At 42.0% G+C, this 18475-nt stretch overlaps 1 protein-coding gene across 1 annotated transcript; it reads left to right on the forward strand.

The window, feature by feature from the left end:
* Positions 1-16446: 16446 nt before the first annotated feature.
* Dpit47 (DNA polymerase interacting tpr containing protein of 47kD) lies at positions 16447-18260 on the forward strand. The gene is made up of 6 exons (XM_076314102.1): positions 16447-16915; positions 17003-17174; positions 17255-17447; positions 17520-17800; positions 17883-18047; positions 18137-18260. Exons 1-6 carry the CDS (start codon positions 16645-16647, stop codon positions 18219-18221), a joined length of 1167 nt encoding a protein of 388 aa, XP_076170217.1. The 5' UTR covers positions 16447-16644; the 3' UTR covers positions 18222-18260.
* Positions 18261-18475: the final 215 nt, after the last annotated feature.

Below are 18475 nucleotides of genomic sequence, written 5' to 3' on the forward strand. Positions count from 1 at the left end.
CGAATTAAATTAGGTACGACACGTGCACGTGGAAGTTTAACGGTTGCAGTATTCATCGACTTATTTTTAGCGTGTAAGTTTGTCTAAACGTAAAGGAACACTTGTTAGAGGTTTTATGTGAAGTATGATTTAAACGGTCTGGAATTTCAGAAACATCGATTCTTTTTTTGTTTCATTTTCTTAAAGGACTTTGAAAGTACACGTGCGACACCATTTTGATGCTACGTATGAAATTGATAAGAGAAGAAACTTTAAAAACGCGTTAGTGAACTCATTGATAGAACAACCTGGTAGGATACTGTCTCATACGTCGGGAAAGATCGTATATATACCGATCGAAGCTGGTACGAGAACTCGTGAGAAACGGTCATCGGTGGGTTTCCCTCTGGTGACGAATATGGGATGAGCCACCGTATACTAAACGCGAAATAAAGCTAAAAAATATAAATTCAGAATTTAAAGTTTGAATTTTTATATTTCTTCCCCGGTTGGTTAATAATCAAAAATCGTAACTACGCGGTATTTAAGTACCGTCTGAAAAAAGATTAATTATTCTCTATTAAAATGTAATCTCGATGTCCAAGCGCGTTACAATACACGTGGAATAGCCACGGAGGTTAACCGTTGCATTTTTCAACGGCGTGCACGCTCGTTGAAACAGCTCTTCGCTTTTACCGCGCTGTCCGCAAATTAGTCCCCGCGGAGCGCGCGTCGAAGTCGCCCCGCGGTGCCAGCGGGCGGTTGAAGGTCGTTTTTAAAATTTTCAGACGCGCCAACGCGGTCCCCGCTTTTGAAACCGCTCGGTCCGACGCGCTGGAACTTTTAGGGTCGCGTGTATTATGAATGAACGCACAGAGAGCGCTCGCGAACCATATGGCCGGGAGAGGCGCACGAACGGAACAGGGGAACGAGCGAGAAACACCGAGGACCGCGACCACGCGCCAGAGAGAGACGTACGCTCGAGATTACACAGAAAATAGAGAGATGTAAACCGTAAAGCGGAACGTCGACACGTTGAACGATGGCGCGACGGCGGTCAATGGCAAACTTAGGGCCGTTTTATACAGAAATTCGACGTGCCGCGTAATGCAATTTGGGATGTGACAAATGGTCGGCAGGTGGAGCCAGAAGCGACCGTTTGAGGTACACGTGCGGCCCGCGGTCGCGCATTGTGGATTTTTCGTCGCTCCCGTGAACGCGCCACTTTCTCGGAACCGTCGAGCGTCGCGAACGCGTCGAAATGATATATCAAACCGAGACGTTCCTACCCGTGTACCTGGAGCGGACTATTTTGGATCCGGAATGCGCGGAGAGGTCTTTCCGCACGACTAACAGCGGTACACAAGCGAACATACGATTGTTCGCGAAGAGGTGGTCCGTACTTTTTCTTTTCTCTACAAGTTGTTCGCATTATTGGCGCACGGTACGTTTCTCCGTGATGGAATGGCGTAAGAGGAAAACGGAAGAGGGGAGAGTTTAATCGTTTCTCGCGTGGAAAAATTTTACCGATTTCGTTGCATTTTATTTTGTAATAAATAAACTTAATTTCATAGATTTTAATTCTTTTTTTTTTATATTATATGTATGTATATATATATATATATAAATACATAATGTTCGTTGCTCGAGCTTTGAATCTCGAAATACTTTTAACACGCGAACTTTTCAGGTTCGTTTATTTGTTACAACGTTTCCAAAGTTCGCGTAACGAAAAAAATCTACGGTCGTTACTACGAAATGTTCCGGTATAAAAGATGCATCAAAACGAGACGGTATATCCAATTATGCGCTCCTGTGTACCAAATGTACGAGTTTTGTCCAGTGTATTCAACAACTAACCGAGATACAGTTCAACGAGTTAAAAGATAGCTCGATTTTGCTTCTCTTTCGTAATCTATCTTTCGTCATTCTACTTCTTTTAATCAGAATCCGATGATATTCGTCATCCACACCACCAACCTGGATAGCCCAATCATCCGGTCTCATCGTTGTTACTCATCCTCAAACGGTCACTATCTCCGGGGTCTTATTAACCTTGTTGAGCTACACAAAGAAAACAGACGATTGTTCGCCGAAGTGTTTGCCTCTTTTGTGTACACAGGGTGTTCACAATATCACCGTATTTTCCTCCCGACCGAATGGCGTAACGAATAAATGGAAAAGTTTCATTTTTTTCTCCCCCCCACCACCACGGGACACGATGATACCGAGTGCTTGAGTTAAGTTTAAAGACTCGCGGTAAATTTCAAATTACGCGAATCCGACACGAATCCCATAGAGCGTAACGAAAAAAAGTGCCCCATTAGAGAAATGGGATAACATTAGTTCTGGCGCGGCTAAGAAATTCATTAATTAATTGCTCGACGAGCGGCGAGTCTCGCGGTTCACCCGCGAGATACTAATTTGAATTAAAGAACCGACAAAAAAGAAAAAAAAAGTGTGGACGGACGGGGGGGGGGGCGGTACGGTAAAAGAAACGTTGAAACGAATGTTACGCTTTCCAGTCAGCAACACGGTTCTCCTTTTTCGTAAAGAACCGTTTTAATTAACGGTAACGCGTAATTCCCTCCGTACGGGAGGTTATGGTTATCGATTGATAGAATCGTGGAATGCCATAGGGGTTAGGTATTTTTGCACGGGTTTTTCGAAAGAGTGCACACATACGCGCGTACGCGAGCACACCGATCGTTTCATATTTTGGGAATTTCTGCGTGCCGGGCGCGCCAGCCAGTCGCTGTAATTATTCGAAGACCGCGGTCGGCCGCGACGAGTCGCTGTAAATTCCACGTGAGAAGTAGCGCGTACTGTACAATTTCGCCCATAATAAATACGCGCCGCGCGCGGAAAGGTAACTCGCGTAAAAGGGGTTACGTAGCGGGGGACTCCCCTTAATGCGGTTTCCAACGATGCGTGCATCTCCCGCGAGTGGGATGTTCAGCGAAATCGCCGGTACCTGCGCGGTGGTAACCGTAACGCTCGTGAAATACGTATTACCCGAGATTCGTAATTTCGCGTTCGGTGCCCGCGCTGCTCGATACCACCCAGGTAAGATTTTCGAATAAGACTTACGAATTGCGCGAAAATTTCCCGACGATCGTTTTTCTGCACGGAACTGTATCGAGAATTATTTTTAAGTAACAAAACAGTTGTGGAAAATAATTCGAGAAGATTATTTCTCAAAATTCGAATTTTATCGATTTTTGTAACCCGAGAAGATTATTTTACGAAATTCGTATTTTATCGATCTCATTCTATCGAATTTTGTAATTTAAGAACATTACTTTTTGAAATTTGTATTTAAGTGATTTTATACCACCGAGATAAAATTTTCGGATAAGACTTACGAATTACGCGAAAATTTCCCGACGATCCTTTTTTTACACGAAACTGCGAATGATCGAGAATGATTTTAAAATAACAAAACGGTTATAGAAAATAATTCGAGAAGATTATTTTTAAAAATTTGTATTGCATTGTTTCTATTCTATTTGTATTACAGCGTCGAGTATAATAGAAGTAAAAAGTGGAAAATAATAAACAATAAAGAAAAAAAAGATGAGATTGTGTATTTGTTATGTTCGTTGTACAACGCGATTGATATTGTTTCGACGAGGCCATTCGCTATTTTGGTTTCGATACCGTTGAAAAATAAATAGAAATTAATTGGCCCATGGAAGACGACCTTGAAATCAAATAACTGAAAAAATACACGCAATTACAGAACTTTCGTTTCTTTGGTTCTTCGACCTTCGTTATGAAAACAGTGTACACGCGGTGTTACGTTACAACCCATAACTGTTAAAAATACGTACGGATACCAGAAATAATTTTTTTTCACCACAATTTTCGTATCATTTTTCATCCAACGAGTTTTGTTTGCATTAAAAAAAAAAAATGCATGCAGCAAACCGTTATACGGACGAAAATCGAAAATCGATTGGTCTACGCTTTATTCGCAGAACATATTCGGAGTTTCCTGTTCAAACTTTTAGACACGGTTATTTGCTTGGCGGCTTTGAATCGCGCGAAGGTCACTGTACACAGTTTACTTAATATATCACTTCTGGTATTTTTACGCAATTGAAACAGAGACACCGTAACCCGTTTGTGAAACTCCGAGAGACCTTGAAACGACCTTGAGGAGTTAAACTGTTTAGTGTAAGGCAGTATACGTATGAAAGTTATTAGAAACAAAGCCACTGGCATTAAATATCTCCAAGTATCGAATACATTATTCCTTCCGATAGACGAGCCGATTAAACAATATCGAGCCGCGTATTATCGATATAAATAAACGATCGATAATCGTCAATTGTGTAGACGCGTCGTGAAAGCGTTCAGCGGTTTAAACTCGTTTGAATAAAATATGTATTTCAGTTGTCTATTACGAATCTCCATCGGACGTCTCACCGGCGCTTTTTATCGGAAAATAATTTTCAATCTCATCGCACGAAATACATTCCCAAACAGTTGCATTATAGAATTTCGTTAAACCGAATTATCGACCCCGTTGAATTTTTCGTAATTTCGGTGACTTCGCTCTCTGCTCCGCCCCGCTTTAATATCGAATTGTAAATTACACTCCCCCAATTCTCCTGAAAACTTTTATTTCCGGCAAATACGATCACGCGGTGAAATCCAACGCAACGCAAAAGCCGTTTAAAATGCGTCCACCCGCTCCCTTCCACCTCAACCGGTAGGAGCTTCCAGTGGTGTAGGAATTAAGCGACCGATGATTCACGGTTGCCACTATGAAATACAAACAATGGTATCGGTATAACGAGTATTCTCCTTCTACCAACGGGTATCTTGACCAACCCTATTTGCATACTCGACCCGACGAGTCCCAAGTAGAAACAGGCGGCCTGTGAATTTACACTTGAAAAGCCACGCCGAATTATCGTACGACAAATTTCTTCGAAAATTGTCTCGCGCATCGGGTCAGCCGGGCGCCGAACGATGTTAAGTTACGTGTAACGAACGCGCATCATTGTGCGCCGTGCGTACGCGCGTGCGCGAAGGCGACCGGCCCACAGAACCCCCACCCCGTGCGCATAAAAGACAGGATTAGCAGGACTTAGAGCGCACAATGCGATGGGACACGGTGGTTAACCTCGTTCACGGAAATGCCGGCTTTTTAAAGTTTTACATCGGTCGCGTGAAATTCGAGTATTCAAGGCGCGTCGAATTCGTCACTCCCGCATTGTTAAACCGACCGGGCATTATCATGTTCCAATAACACCGGGAGGATCTTAATTAGCGATGCATACAAATTCCTTGTTCGAAAACTTATTCATCCTGTCGCGGGCTGCATGGCTGTACTCTATTATTCGTTCGCGTTCGGAAACGGAGACCCGACCACTTATATCGAATCGTGTTGACTCTTTTGAGGGCATAGTAGGTTAAGAAATGTCACACCTTTTAATACCCTAATATGCACAGTGGGATATTTATCAACCCATCCTGAAAAATTAAAATAATTCCATACAAGTTGCACGGTAAGAATGATATTATTCCATCTCATGATTAAATATCTAATTTATCTAGTTTTTAGTTTTAGTTATTTTATATCATTTCACACGTTCGGTAACTGTGCCTCAAACAGTTGAAATTATTTCCCTACGATGAGAAAATACATCCTGTATAATATGCGCATACGTGACGACGACAAACAGAAGATGACAGAAGAAAGTAAACACACGTCGCCCGACACGTGCTTTATCGAATGGGAAGATCTCACGGTTCTTTCACACCCACGATCCGCATTATATGTATATAAAAATTTTTGCGAGAAGAGGCAATAAAAGTTGCATTTTTACACAGGGTTTCCAGTAATTCCTCCGAGCAGCGTATCGCGAAAGAATGTTTTATAAACCACAGAAACAATTCGAAACATCGAGATTGATTTTCATCGAAAAAACTTCACGAATTTCATTCCCCCGTCGAAAATTAAAATTTTTGCGCTCGTTGTTGTATCTTCGCGGGCGTACCGTCGAGGTGCTCTGAAAATGAATCCAAACACAACCTTGTTCGGACAATTTTTTATTACACGCGAAAAAAAGTTTTTTGGAAATTATTCGTGCAGGTAACGTTTTATTACAAACGGTCTAAACTGGGTCGTGTTTGGCCACATTTTAATTGGAAAAATCTCATCATTACAACGATAATACCCTTACAGTAACATAACGTAATTAAAAATATAATCACTCGATTTCATACAACCGAGGACTAATGTACTCGTCCTCACTTCGTTTTCCACAACTGAAACAATCTTTCACAACTGTTAAGCAACTGAATGAGTCTCGAGTTACATAAATTTCTAACAGTTCCCTACCATACACACGTTCGAGTATCGAACACATTCGTTGAAATTTAACCTCGGATAACCCCTCGCGCGCGAACAGTAACTCTGTACGACGAAAACGTACAGCTCCATGAAAAAACGACGAGAACAACAACGATACTCGAATCTCGCGAGCACGGGACGTCGTTATCTTCGAAACCGAAGTAATTTCAGTCGGAAACGTTTCATTGAACGACCAACAATTCCAAAGACAACTACGCGGTGAAACACGAAAGTGGGACACTTTTTGTGCGCAGGCTGGTTCTCGCCTGTAAAAACGATGCGCCCGGGACTGTCGCGGCTTTTACGTTGCGCGATACGACAAATCGACCATACTTCTCTTCCACAATTGTCACGCAGAGCGTAATCGGACAAAAACAAAAAAAAAAAGAGAAGAGAAAAAAAAATTGAGAAAGAAGTACACACGTGGCGAAGAAAGAGAAACCATTCGTGCCGCGGTGTTTCGCCGGTCGATTACGCGGTCGACCATCGAGGAATTCCACGATGAATTATCCCGATCGACACACGAGCGAGCGCGCCCGCGCACGAACCCGAGTTGCGTGGGGAACACATAAAGGGGAAACCCCGATGCGTGGCGCGCCCGCGCACCCAGCGTGCACACCGCTGTGAGCACACCGCGCGCCGGCCGATATGCATCGCGGCCGAAAAAGCTCGGAAACCGGCCAGGAGCAGGCTCAGCGGCTTAAGTGATTTGCATGCGCGACAGGTGCACTGCGGAGTCGGTGTATTACGTGTTTAATTCACGTGTCTTGCATACTCGGCACTCCGATTCTACTGATTTCCATAATACAACCGGCCGCGAGTCGAGCACCGCTAGATCCGATGGATTTTTCAGCACGCGAAAACGCCCCACCGCCACGGCCCGACCGATCGTTTGCGCATATCGACCGCGCGTCCCGCGACACGTCAGCGACGAGCCGCTGCCAACCGCGCGTCACTTCTTTCGAATTCCGCGCGTGTCTTTTCGATTTCCCTCGTCGCGGTGCACACTGGTATCCGAGCGATCCGAAATGCGCGAGAAAATCGAGTTTCCGTTACGACACGGCAAACTTGTGCGTCGTCTCGTTTATTCTACCGAGAAAATTATCACTCTTTGATGACCCGGACGGAAAATACTGTTGATGTTACGAGAAAATTTCGTCCGTGGGAGAAAATACAGTTCAAAGCCCCTACTGACCACCACCATGTTGCGCCAATGAGAAACGAAAAATTTATTCCGATTTTATTTCGCGGTATACTCGGATCCAATTTCGGTATTATCTCTGTACGAAATTAACGTCTCGACGAAGATTTATATTTGATCACTAGTGTAAATATCTCTACCGTTTTATACTGTAATTAACTTTCAAAGCGTAGAGAATAATTTGAATAGATTTTTAAATATCTTTTTTTTTAATTATCTTGTCCTGGTTGGGTTTGTTATTTTGATCAAAATTATCACTAGAAAATCGAGCTAGAAAATTTTTGTGGAACAACCACAGTTTTCATAATGAAAAATGGCGAAGTGTATTAGCCCGGCGAGTTTTTTTTTATCGCGATTTTAGGGGAGTCTTAGCACGATGTGTCGCCAGAGACACACATTTCCCCTGGAATGACTGGGAACAAAAGTAATTAGACGAACACCCGGCCCTACGGCGATTTCACTCGCTGTATAAAACGCGCGATTGATACACGATGTGTTTACCATAGTTCCATACGCTCCAGGAATTGAATAGGAACAATCGCCGGTCGGTAGCATAACGAAAAGATGTAAATACGTTATTGTTTCGAGGACGAAACTGGAACCGATCGCGCGATCGAGTTTAAAAGCAAAGAACGTCGATTCTCGATTCTCGTGCGTAAAAGTGTCTAATTCGCGACGGCGGGAACGAATTCCTCCCAGGTATTTCAACGCCATCTATACGATATTATGTTTCTGTTACATCGTATTATCGACAAGAACGGTTGGGAATATTGCACGGATAAACTTTGAGAAGGACTTATAAGCGGTAAGACGGATTTGTACGTAATTATGTATCATCTGGGAACACCGCAGACTCGAAACGTTCCTGGAATATATCGCGAAATTAATATGGAAACATCATACCTAATTCCACGTTGCCTCAACCCGCACACTCCACGGAATCATCTATTCCAACGAAGGTCATACTTGAATATTTAAGAGACTCCTATATGCGCCTGGTTTAACACATATCTCGAACATTCTCCATAGAAATTCGTGTATGCATACTCTCCTGGTTGTTTCTACGCGGTGAACTCATCGCGAGGAGCTCCGGTATAAACTCTGTACGTTTATTAACGGTATGCACGCGCGTAATTGTTTTTGCTTCCCCGGAGCCGAAACCTCGGTGTTGTTTCGAACGCGAAGCCAGCCGCGCGAGCATTACTGGAAAAAAAAAAGGGAAACGAAGGAGAGAAGGAAAACCGGGGGAGGGGAAAAAAGAAACCGTGAAACAACGCACGTGTTTCCCCTCCAACGTTTCAAACTTCTAACGACCGGTCTTCTGTTCGATAAAGCATGTACACGGGTATACACATAGGTGAACAGGCGCGTCTGTGTGCGGCTGAAAGTCCACGGGGTCATCCACCAGTAGGGAGGCCGAGGCCAGGATGCACCGCGCTGGAATTACGTTCTTCGGGATTAACGTACCGAAAACTCGTTTACGTGTTTTCTAATTACTACCAGAAGCATTCGAATGGCACCGATACACGGCCTCGTGAGAATCGAGAAACGATACCGCCGGACCTCTGCACTCTTCGGCCGTGCCGTGGCTTTTACGTCGCACGAGCATTTCCCCCCACGAACTAACTCATCTTTCTCCCGGCTCAACAGTGTTGCGTTGCTAACCGCGCGACGGCGGATACCGAAAGGGCACGAGTAAAACCAAAACACGAGACTACGACGAACGGACGAACGGACGGACGAACGACGAACGGACGCACAACGTTCCGGCGAAAACGGATAAAATATACCGGCGATTAGACTCTCGTTCATCGGACGTTAACGATTATCGGGGAATAATAATCAAGAAAGATCGGAACGGTTCATTTCGAAGTATTAATTAACATTTAATTGATCGCGCGAATTTCGAGCGAAAACATGGCACCGGGCCAGCTCCGCGAGTCACGTCGCGTTGTATTGGTAAAATGACTCTCTCTCTTTCTCCCTCTACGCGCGGACGTGATTGATTTCTGAATGGCCGATAAAAATATTTGCAACTTCTGTTATTCGTAATTGTCTCGAAATACGGTTTCAATTATCGCGCCGTAACTTACAGGCTGCGCTTATTACAAATTGCGATCCGTACACAATGCGGGAAAACTACTGCACGGTGTTTAATGAGAATTAACTAGGAACTGTTATATTACGACCGTTTAATATTGAACAACGCAAACGAGAAGTAAGGTTTCGCGGTATAAAAATTCAGCACGCGTACACGGTTAAACCGGTTAAACTTAATGGTCTAACTTTTAAAGGAGTTCCGGTGATTCGATGATTCTAACCGGGAATCTTAAATTTTACACGACGACGGATGTAATGGAACCGAGCATTTATATTACCAAGTTAAACGTTTTAATTAAACGGCCTCCATATTTCATGTTTCAAAGTTCTGAAATTTATACAGGTGCGTCAATTAACCACTTAACGACCCCACCCGAGTTAACTCGGGCAACAAAGTCGTCGAGTAAAATGAAGGGCGAGGGATCGGAGGGGAAGTTAATCGTAATTTTGCGCCAAATGTGATGTTCTTGAATCTTGCGCGGTTTTTGTCATATTTTTCGTCGAAACGAACGTTTTTCCGCGAATGCTTAACGAATAAACTAGCAAAGAATAAAACAGAAAGAGTATAACAAATAAGAGTAGACATTTTTCAATGTACTTTTGTAATAGTGAAATAAGAAAGACGAGAACTGCTTCCGGTACGTGTTTAAAAAAAACCGTACGATCTATTTTAAGAAACGAAATGTGTAAAAAAAGACTATCTGGACAAATAATAATCGTATTTATACGGTAAAGTAAATACACTGGCTTGCGGGTTATCGCGCAGCCGATAACGCACGGATGCGTGACTCACGCGTACGTGGGGATAGCCGCTTAAACGATAAAAAAAATAGAAAGAAAGAAAAAGGAACAAAAAAAAAAATTCGTATTATAGGATCGGAAGGGAATACAGCGAGGATACAACGGCGAATATTTCGATAAAAATGCGACACCGCGGTAAAGGGTTAGTTGAAGCGAGTCAGTATTATTCCGCCGCATGATTCGAGTACGTGGAATAACCGCGGAGGACGCGAGGAATGCAAAGTTCACGATACCGGGGGCACGATTGAAAAATTTCTAAACGGATCCAGCATCCTACATTATGAAAAGTTTCCACCGTCCTGTATATACGATTCCCCCTGTGCTTCTGCGCCTCTTCCTGGATTCCTGGCGAGCCTCGTGAAGTTTTAATATGCGCGCCCCGCTCAGAGCATCGATAACGCGTCCAAGATAAATAGAAAATGGCGGGGAAATGCTTGTCGGCCTGCCCCGAAGTCGGGACGAACTAATTGTACACGTTAGAGAGGCTCCCTCTCCTCCCCCCTTTTCCTCTCCCCTCAAACGAGAAAGAGACGACTCGTATCCATGCAACGAGGGATTCCAGTTTCTCCGTTAGCCGTGAGACGATACTTCGTAGAGAAAGAGAAAGGAGGATGAGCAGCGATGGGAGGGGGAGGGGGAGACACAGCGAGAGAGACGGAGGAGTCCGAGGTATACGGCAAGCCAACAGCCTAACTCGTCGAGGTCGGGTCGAATAATAAAATAAAAGAGTACGGTGGATGGGGTGTAAGGTGGTGGCGTGGCAAAGGTAGAAGAAACTTTCTGCTACGGGAACACGATGGGCCCCGATGGCCGCCGCTGCCGCTGGAAAAAGATGCGCCCGACGAATCGAGCGAGCCTCGAGGGAGAAAGAAACAGAAGGATCCGGCGTTGCCACATGCTCACTGAATTTCCGACCGGTCAAATATAAAGGCCGTCTTTATACGGACCGCCGTGCTATGCAACTTGCTTCGAAAACTCGCATCAAATTCTTGACGTCTCATTAAACATTGTCGGATTTCAAGGAGTTAAACGGTGCGCTGCTCTCCTGCTGAACCCCCCGCCACCCATTACACCCGTCCAGCTAGCCACCACGGTGCTTCGACGTGCCGAAGTAACGAATTTCTTTTACACGGAGTCTCCTTTACCCTTCTGTTTCGTTTTTTCTCCTTTCGCTTAACCGACCCGTCCACGCGAAGACGCCTATTCTTTCTCTTTCCCTGCATGCGCGGAGTGTGTTTACTTACCACGGGGACTACAAGCGAACGATCGAAACGCTGCCAATGACTCGTTTGAGTCAACGGGTAGGCAAGTAAAGGCACGATGTGTCTCGTTAGAAATTTTTATCGTCGCGCGTGACATTTACGACACTATAACGAACGGGCGGCCGCCGGGTCCATTACTGTTATTGTTGGGCTTGCCTCTACGGAAAAGAAACGTTAATATTCGCGTCGGCATTAGCGTATATTATCGTACTCGATTTGTATACTCGGTTTTTTCGGTAAAATATAATTAAATTCTTGTCGCTGGACACATCGTTGATTGTTCCACTTGTATTCTACGTTAATAACCCAACGTCGTGTGTGTTCCGACCGATCTAAAATTTATTCTAAATTCGCTCGTCATTTTCAGCCAATTCCTTGCGCAATTTTTGCTTGCACTCGAGCACGCTAAATTGAATTTTGAAAATTCGACTCAAAATACAATCAACGAAAAATTCCCACCACGCGGTTAAATAATTTTCATCGTTAAACGTATTGGGTAGTATCGATAAGAGCTTCCGCTTTAATGGTGCCTTTGCATAAATCATGACAGATTAACAAAGGCTACCGAAAGCACGCGATAGAACTTTTGAAAGAGCTCGAGCCGGCCCCGAACGATTCATGCCGACGAGGGAGTACATGCAATCAACGTCAGAAGAATTTTACGAGAGGATCGTCAAATACAGTCGAACCGTCGTCATCTGCAGCTCGTTTCGTCACTCGAAACCAAGTGCTTTCGTATAAACCGATCAATAGCCGCTGGTCTTTTCATTAGCCGCCTTTTGGCTAATATTTAACGTAGTCTCGGTCCACTCGAAACCAGGAAATAATGAATTCCGACATCTTCGCGCGAGCGCTGGAAACGCGATTTTAACTTGACCGTTCTATGGGGAACGTCACCGCCAACAATTCTGGAACTAATTACTGGCTTGTTCGGAAAGTCATTTCGTTTTTTTTTTTTTTTTTTTTGGTGAAAATGGAACGATTTTTTTAGAGTGTACAAACATTTTATTAAATTATATATTTTCCATTTTGAAAAACGAAACGACTTTCCGAACAACCCAATAATATGTTTTTTTATTTAATGGGGGAACCGAAGAAGGGACATGACAAAATTTACATTCGTATTCAGCACGATTTAACCAAGTCTTAATGAACATGAATTCGCAAAGACCGAGTTCAAATGTTACCGACGGCCACTTTAAGTTATTGCATTACTTCATAGTAGGTGTTCTGCGAGTGGTTTCCATTGGTAGCCACACACGCGCGCGCGCGCGCATGTCCATGTGTCCTATTGTTGACTACGTACGCGTTCAAAATTGGTCGAATTGTACTCGGATCTCGTGCATTTATCAAACATTCCTGCAATTCTCAAGGATTTTGCACCGATCTATAGCATACTATGGATTTCATACTGACCCCCCCCCCCAAAAAAAGGAAAAAAAAATACTTTTATGAATCGATAAATATTAGCGTCAGTTTCTTATTTCCGTGGTATAGGACACTATTGTTAATTTTCCGGGATCACTTTTTATTATCCATTGTATTTCAATCATTTCTACGTTCTGCTGTTTCAACGTCGATAATTAATTAATATTATCTATAATAAGCCAGACGGTACGAATTATCCAAGGTAATTTGTAAATTGGGAATTGTCACGTATTTTCAATGAAATAAATTTCGATTTACCGTGTACGAACGAAATTTTAGTCAGTAATTGCCACACGCGCTAAGTTTAGGTACCACGTAATGAAACAGTGAAGTTCACTTTTACGTTGCATATCCGCTTTCACTCTCAAGGTTGGCGGAAAAGTCCCGTTAGAGAAGAAAAAAAAAGATACCGATTTAAAAACTATTAAATCTCCTCTCTTCCTCTCTCTGCGCGTGCGTGTTTTCTTGGATATTTTCAAACAATTTCACCCCGACGCTAAACATTTCATTCATCTATACCAACGATTTCATATTAAACCAATCTTTAAACTTTCACGCTTCGCGCAAACTTTTATGGTACGATCTCCGCAAATTAGTTAATGAAATTACATGTTCGCCGACGAAACACATAAACCCCGCTTATAACTGGCGATTAAGGAGTTAATCCAATTGGGTTTCATAAAGTAGAACATTTTTAATACGTGGCGTATAAACCAAAACGTGTGTTCCGTTTCGTTCTTGCTTCTGCAAGGTAAAGTGCATTGAAAAATTAACAGGATTAAGAATATCGATCTCCTTCACGAATTAAAAAAAAAATTTTTTTTTCTAATTTTTGGTATTTGATATCCCAATATTCGATCAATAAGTGAACGTAAAAATTTATCAATATTAGCCGCGAAACTGAATTAAATACTCAACGAGTGTTTCGTCAGCGACACGTGTATAACGATCTATTTTGAGGCCTGTTACGGGTGTTGCACATTATGGCAAAATATGCGAATGGAATCAGATCATAGCTAACGCAATGATTTTCCCGTTATCCCAACGTTCGATGTAGTGTTTTACCAATAAATATTTCACCGCCGGGACAAAAACGTTGTCGCGCTCGTAAATGAGTGGTACTTAATACAGTTTTCAGTTACGCGAAGCACACGTGTTTGTCTTTTGCAAAAAGGCTGGAAAAGCAATGTGGGGGGGCACCTGTTACCCATTCGCGATATATTATTTTTGCGATATCTTAACATCGCTATTAAACTCGGGGGTAAAAGGTCGTTCACGGGAGACCGAGCGTTTATTTTCGGGTAAATGGGATTCTGTCGAGTACACTTGTTCGAAAAGAATACGCCCATCCACGGTAATCGCGGAGGACAGATGATGCTGCTTACCGAAAACGTAGGTAGAAAACCGACGATTCGTTTCAATACCGTAAGCTGACACGTATTCGACGGGCTGTCACGCTCTTCGAAAAATCATAGATGATGGGGAAACGATCGTAATACTCCTATAACGAGACGAAGAGGTAATTCAACGAACGCGCTCCGGTTTCCATAGAAACTGTAATTTATCAGTTGGTCCGTTTACGTGGTGTGACGCTTAATGTGCACCACCGGTGTACAGAGTAGGAAAGAAAGGAGAGATCCGCAAGAAAGTGTAGTTGAGAATATTTAGCAACAATAAACTAGCACGGGAAAGGGTGGTGCGACATCTTTTGCAGCGTGGTGGTAGATCTTCCGAAATTGATCGTGCTTCGCAACGCGCATACTCTCATTACTACCTGCATATGACAATAAATGGACTTTTCCCCCATGGGAAAGGACGGTGGGTACATGTGCGAAAGATCGCGTAGCGAATACCAGAACTGACACGAACCGTGTAGGTCGTAGGAATTTTTACGAAGGAAAGCGCGTGCCGGTAGTCGATGACAACGCGACGACGATTGTTTTTGTACGGTGGGAAAACCGTCAAGGGTGCGTCTAATCGTAGACGAAAGCATCGATAGACGATCGTTCACTTGAGGGGAGAGAATGACCACAATGTACACACACGCACCGAGGATGTTAAGTCCCCTTCGACGTACGAACAGATCGTCGACACAGGAGCGCGATACGAGTTTCGTTTAACTGTGCTGTACTCACCGATGCCACGTTCGTTTATCAGGAGGGTAGAATCCAAGAGGTGAAACGAACAACCGATATATCCAGTGTATTCAACGATTCGCTGACCGGCACACTACGATGCACGCTCGACAATGGCTGGCACACATTTAAGTACACTGATGCACTGGTTGATGTACACGCACTCTTCCTCACCGGGGTGATAGAAGCCCACGATTCTGAACGACAGAGCGGCAGTCCGACACGCGTAAATCAAATTCACTGATCGTAACTGGCGAATAAGTCGTCCCGTGATTTGCCAGCGTTTCGATCAAAGAATTCGAACCGCCTCCACCGCTATCCTAGGCCCACGGTGGCCATTACACTCGTCGCCGCGACGAGAGAGCGTGTTTTCCTTTTTTCCAAAGGGACCAACAACTCGCCCGCTACGAGGCCGTGGAAGCGACTGCTCTCGGGAGATTCGCGGTGCGGTCTCATCGACCAATCGTGGACCAGCTTTCACCGAGCGCCATCTTGCCTACCCGACGCACAAAGGGGCCAAAACCCGAATGTTTGCGTAAACGTCCGAACCTTAGCCACCCCTACCCAATCGACGTATCCTCCTCTGGCTTTTCTCATCCCTAACTTTCAATACGGATTTTATTGTAGGATTACCCATATCTCGTTACCTAATTTTTTCTTTCAATGTGAATCAATTCGAAATTAAAAATTGTATTTTCAGCAACGAATCATACAACATCTCCGTATTATTTAGAAGTCTTTCGAAGGTAAGTAAATTAAAAACATATTAATCATTATTCTAACGTCAAGCGGTTAAAAAGGTATTGACGTTGCTTTTTTTTAACTTATCCACGGATAATGTTTTTTCATTGTTTCTGAAAGTAATTAATGAGTGTCGTTTATGTTTAGATTCATTTTTATCCAATATTTTGAGTAATATTACGATTTTTGTCGTAAATGCATCGTGAACTTTTTTATTAAAAAATTAATATAGTACTTTTGTTATCACTTTTATTAAATGTCTTAAAATACTGTAGTCGAAAAACAGGTTTATTACAAAAAATTGTTAACAATGTGTTTAAAAAAACGTAATAATCTTTTAAATTCCTTATGATTATACAAATAGCGCCATCGTTAGGACGGAACAAGAAACAGACTCCGCCGGTAAAAGATTGTAATTTTACTATGAGGTTCAAGAATGACACAATGCATGTATGTATGCCACATGACGTTTTGGAGGTTATATAAAGAGAAGTAATTTTTAATATTATGTGCACAAACATTTGTATGCTTTTATATTTAAACGTGTAATGTGAGTGGATCGAAGATTATTTATATCTGTACATTCTTAATGGACACGTATAAAACGTTAATTTACAAAATCGTTTGACAATGGAAGAGACAAGTGAAAAAAAGCATAAAACTTGGAGTGATAAGGAACGTTTAGAACTTGCTTCGAAATTAGACGCCGAATTAGATGAATATATAAATAATTTGGAAAAAAGGAGCTATACAGAAGGATGGCCAGAACATCGATGGGAAGAAGAAATGGAAAAACATCCTTTTTTCATGAAAAAACCACCTGAATCTGGGGAAGAACTTTCTCCTTTAATGGAAGGGTTGCAACAACTGAAATATGATGAAAATGAGAATACACCTGAGGGTTCGAATTCATTTTTTATTGTCCGTGCTTCAACAGTCATATAAATCTTAATCGAATAATAACTTCAAATTCTTATTTCTTTTATAGAATTAGCAAATAATTATAAAGAGGATGGAAATTTCAATTATAAGCATAAAAAATATCGATTGGCTATTTTAAGTTACACAGAAGGTATAAAGACCAAATGTAAAGACAAAGATTTGTTGGCACAGCTTTATAACAATAGAGCTGCTGCACATTTAATGTTAAAAAATTATCGGTATATGCATAGAACTATATATATTATGTTATTCATTGTGGCTTTGTTGGAAGTCTAAAATATTTTAATATAAATTACAGATCGAGTTTAAATGATTCAAACCATGCTCTAACATTAAAACCAAACTATCCTAAAGCTTTAAACAGAGCTGCTACTTGTTGCTTTCACTTGAAAAACTTTGATCAGTGTATTGACCTGTGCGATCAATTTCTTGAACATTCTCCAACCGATAAAACAATATTAGGTTTAAAATCACAGGCTGTAGCTGCAAGAGTAAGATATGTTGTATACAAAACTTGAAAATGTGTTGCTCAAGTACAAAAATTGTAATTTTAATATTTACAGGAATGCTTAAAAAGAGACAAAAGGAAATTAGATAGATTAGAAAAGAAATTGGATAAGGAAGAAGAAGAATTACTAAATATTATCCAAAGTAAGGGTATTAATTTAGAATTGATTGATGGGAAAAAAAATCCTGATTTAAAAGATTTAGAACCTCAAGTACCACAAATAGCACAGAGTAGAGTTCATCTAGATGCAGAAAACAAACTTATCTGGCCAGTAATGATTATGTATCCAGAAACACAGCAAACAGATTTCATACAAAACTTTCATGAGAACAGTTTGTACGTTTTTACATGACAGATAAGAGCTTTAAATTGTATCTAAATTCAAGGTGCATACATTTTAATAGTTCTGCTTATTTAGGTTAATAGAACATTTAGAACAACTCTTTAATGAACCACCAGAGTGGGATTCAGAAAAACGTTATATTCCCCAGAATGTAAATGTTTATTTTGAGGGTAAAGATAAATATTCTCTGCATAAAGTGAACGTCCATCATTCTCTGGAGAAGATATTACGCGATTCACGGTAATATCGAAAAATGAAATGTAAAAAATAGAATACTTAAAATATCTTGATAATCAAATTCTACAAAATCAAAATCAAATAAATTTCAGATTCGTCGTGCGTGGAGGAACTCCTGCGTTTTTTATATTCGTAAAATCTAGCGAAGCAGAGAAGCGATTTTTAGCCAACTATTGATCGTGTAAATTATTTGCAAATATATTTATTACAAAAGTTGGTAAAAGTTTAATTATTGTTCACTCCTTTCACTCGCGTGATCGAGTCTTTGGAAAATATGCAAATTGTTTTTAAGTAGCGCAGTAATCGCTCCTACCATTTGTAAAAGTCCTTTGCAGTTTTTTAATGAATATAAACCCGCGGCAAGTAAGTCCCAGTTCGCATTACATGGAAGGGACCGGTAAGGAAAGAGAGGCTAACTCTCGATCGAGAGG

This window comes from Ptiloglossa arizonensis, chromosome 6, assembly GCF_051014685.1.
Source record: "Ptiloglossa arizonensis isolate GNS036 chromosome 6, iyPtiAriz1_principal, whole genome shotgun sequence".
NCBI lineage: Eukaryota > Metazoa > Arthropoda > Insecta > Hymenoptera > Colletidae > Ptiloglossa > Ptiloglossa arizonensis.

Bases quoted from the DNA above. Each gene is read 5' to 3' on its own strand.
- Dpit47 (XM_076314102.1), top strand. From the start codon at position 16,645: ATGGAAGAGACAAGTGAAAAAAAGCATAAAACTTGGAGTGATAAGGAA. The intron at 17,175-17,254 runs GTATATGCATAG...TATAAATTACAG, and splicing joins TTAATGTTAAAAAATTATCG to ATCGAGTTTAAATGATTCAA. The intron at 17,801-17,882 runs GTACGTTTTTAC...CTGCTTATTTAG, and splicing joins AACTTTCATGAGAACAGTTT to GTTAATAGAACATTTAGAAC.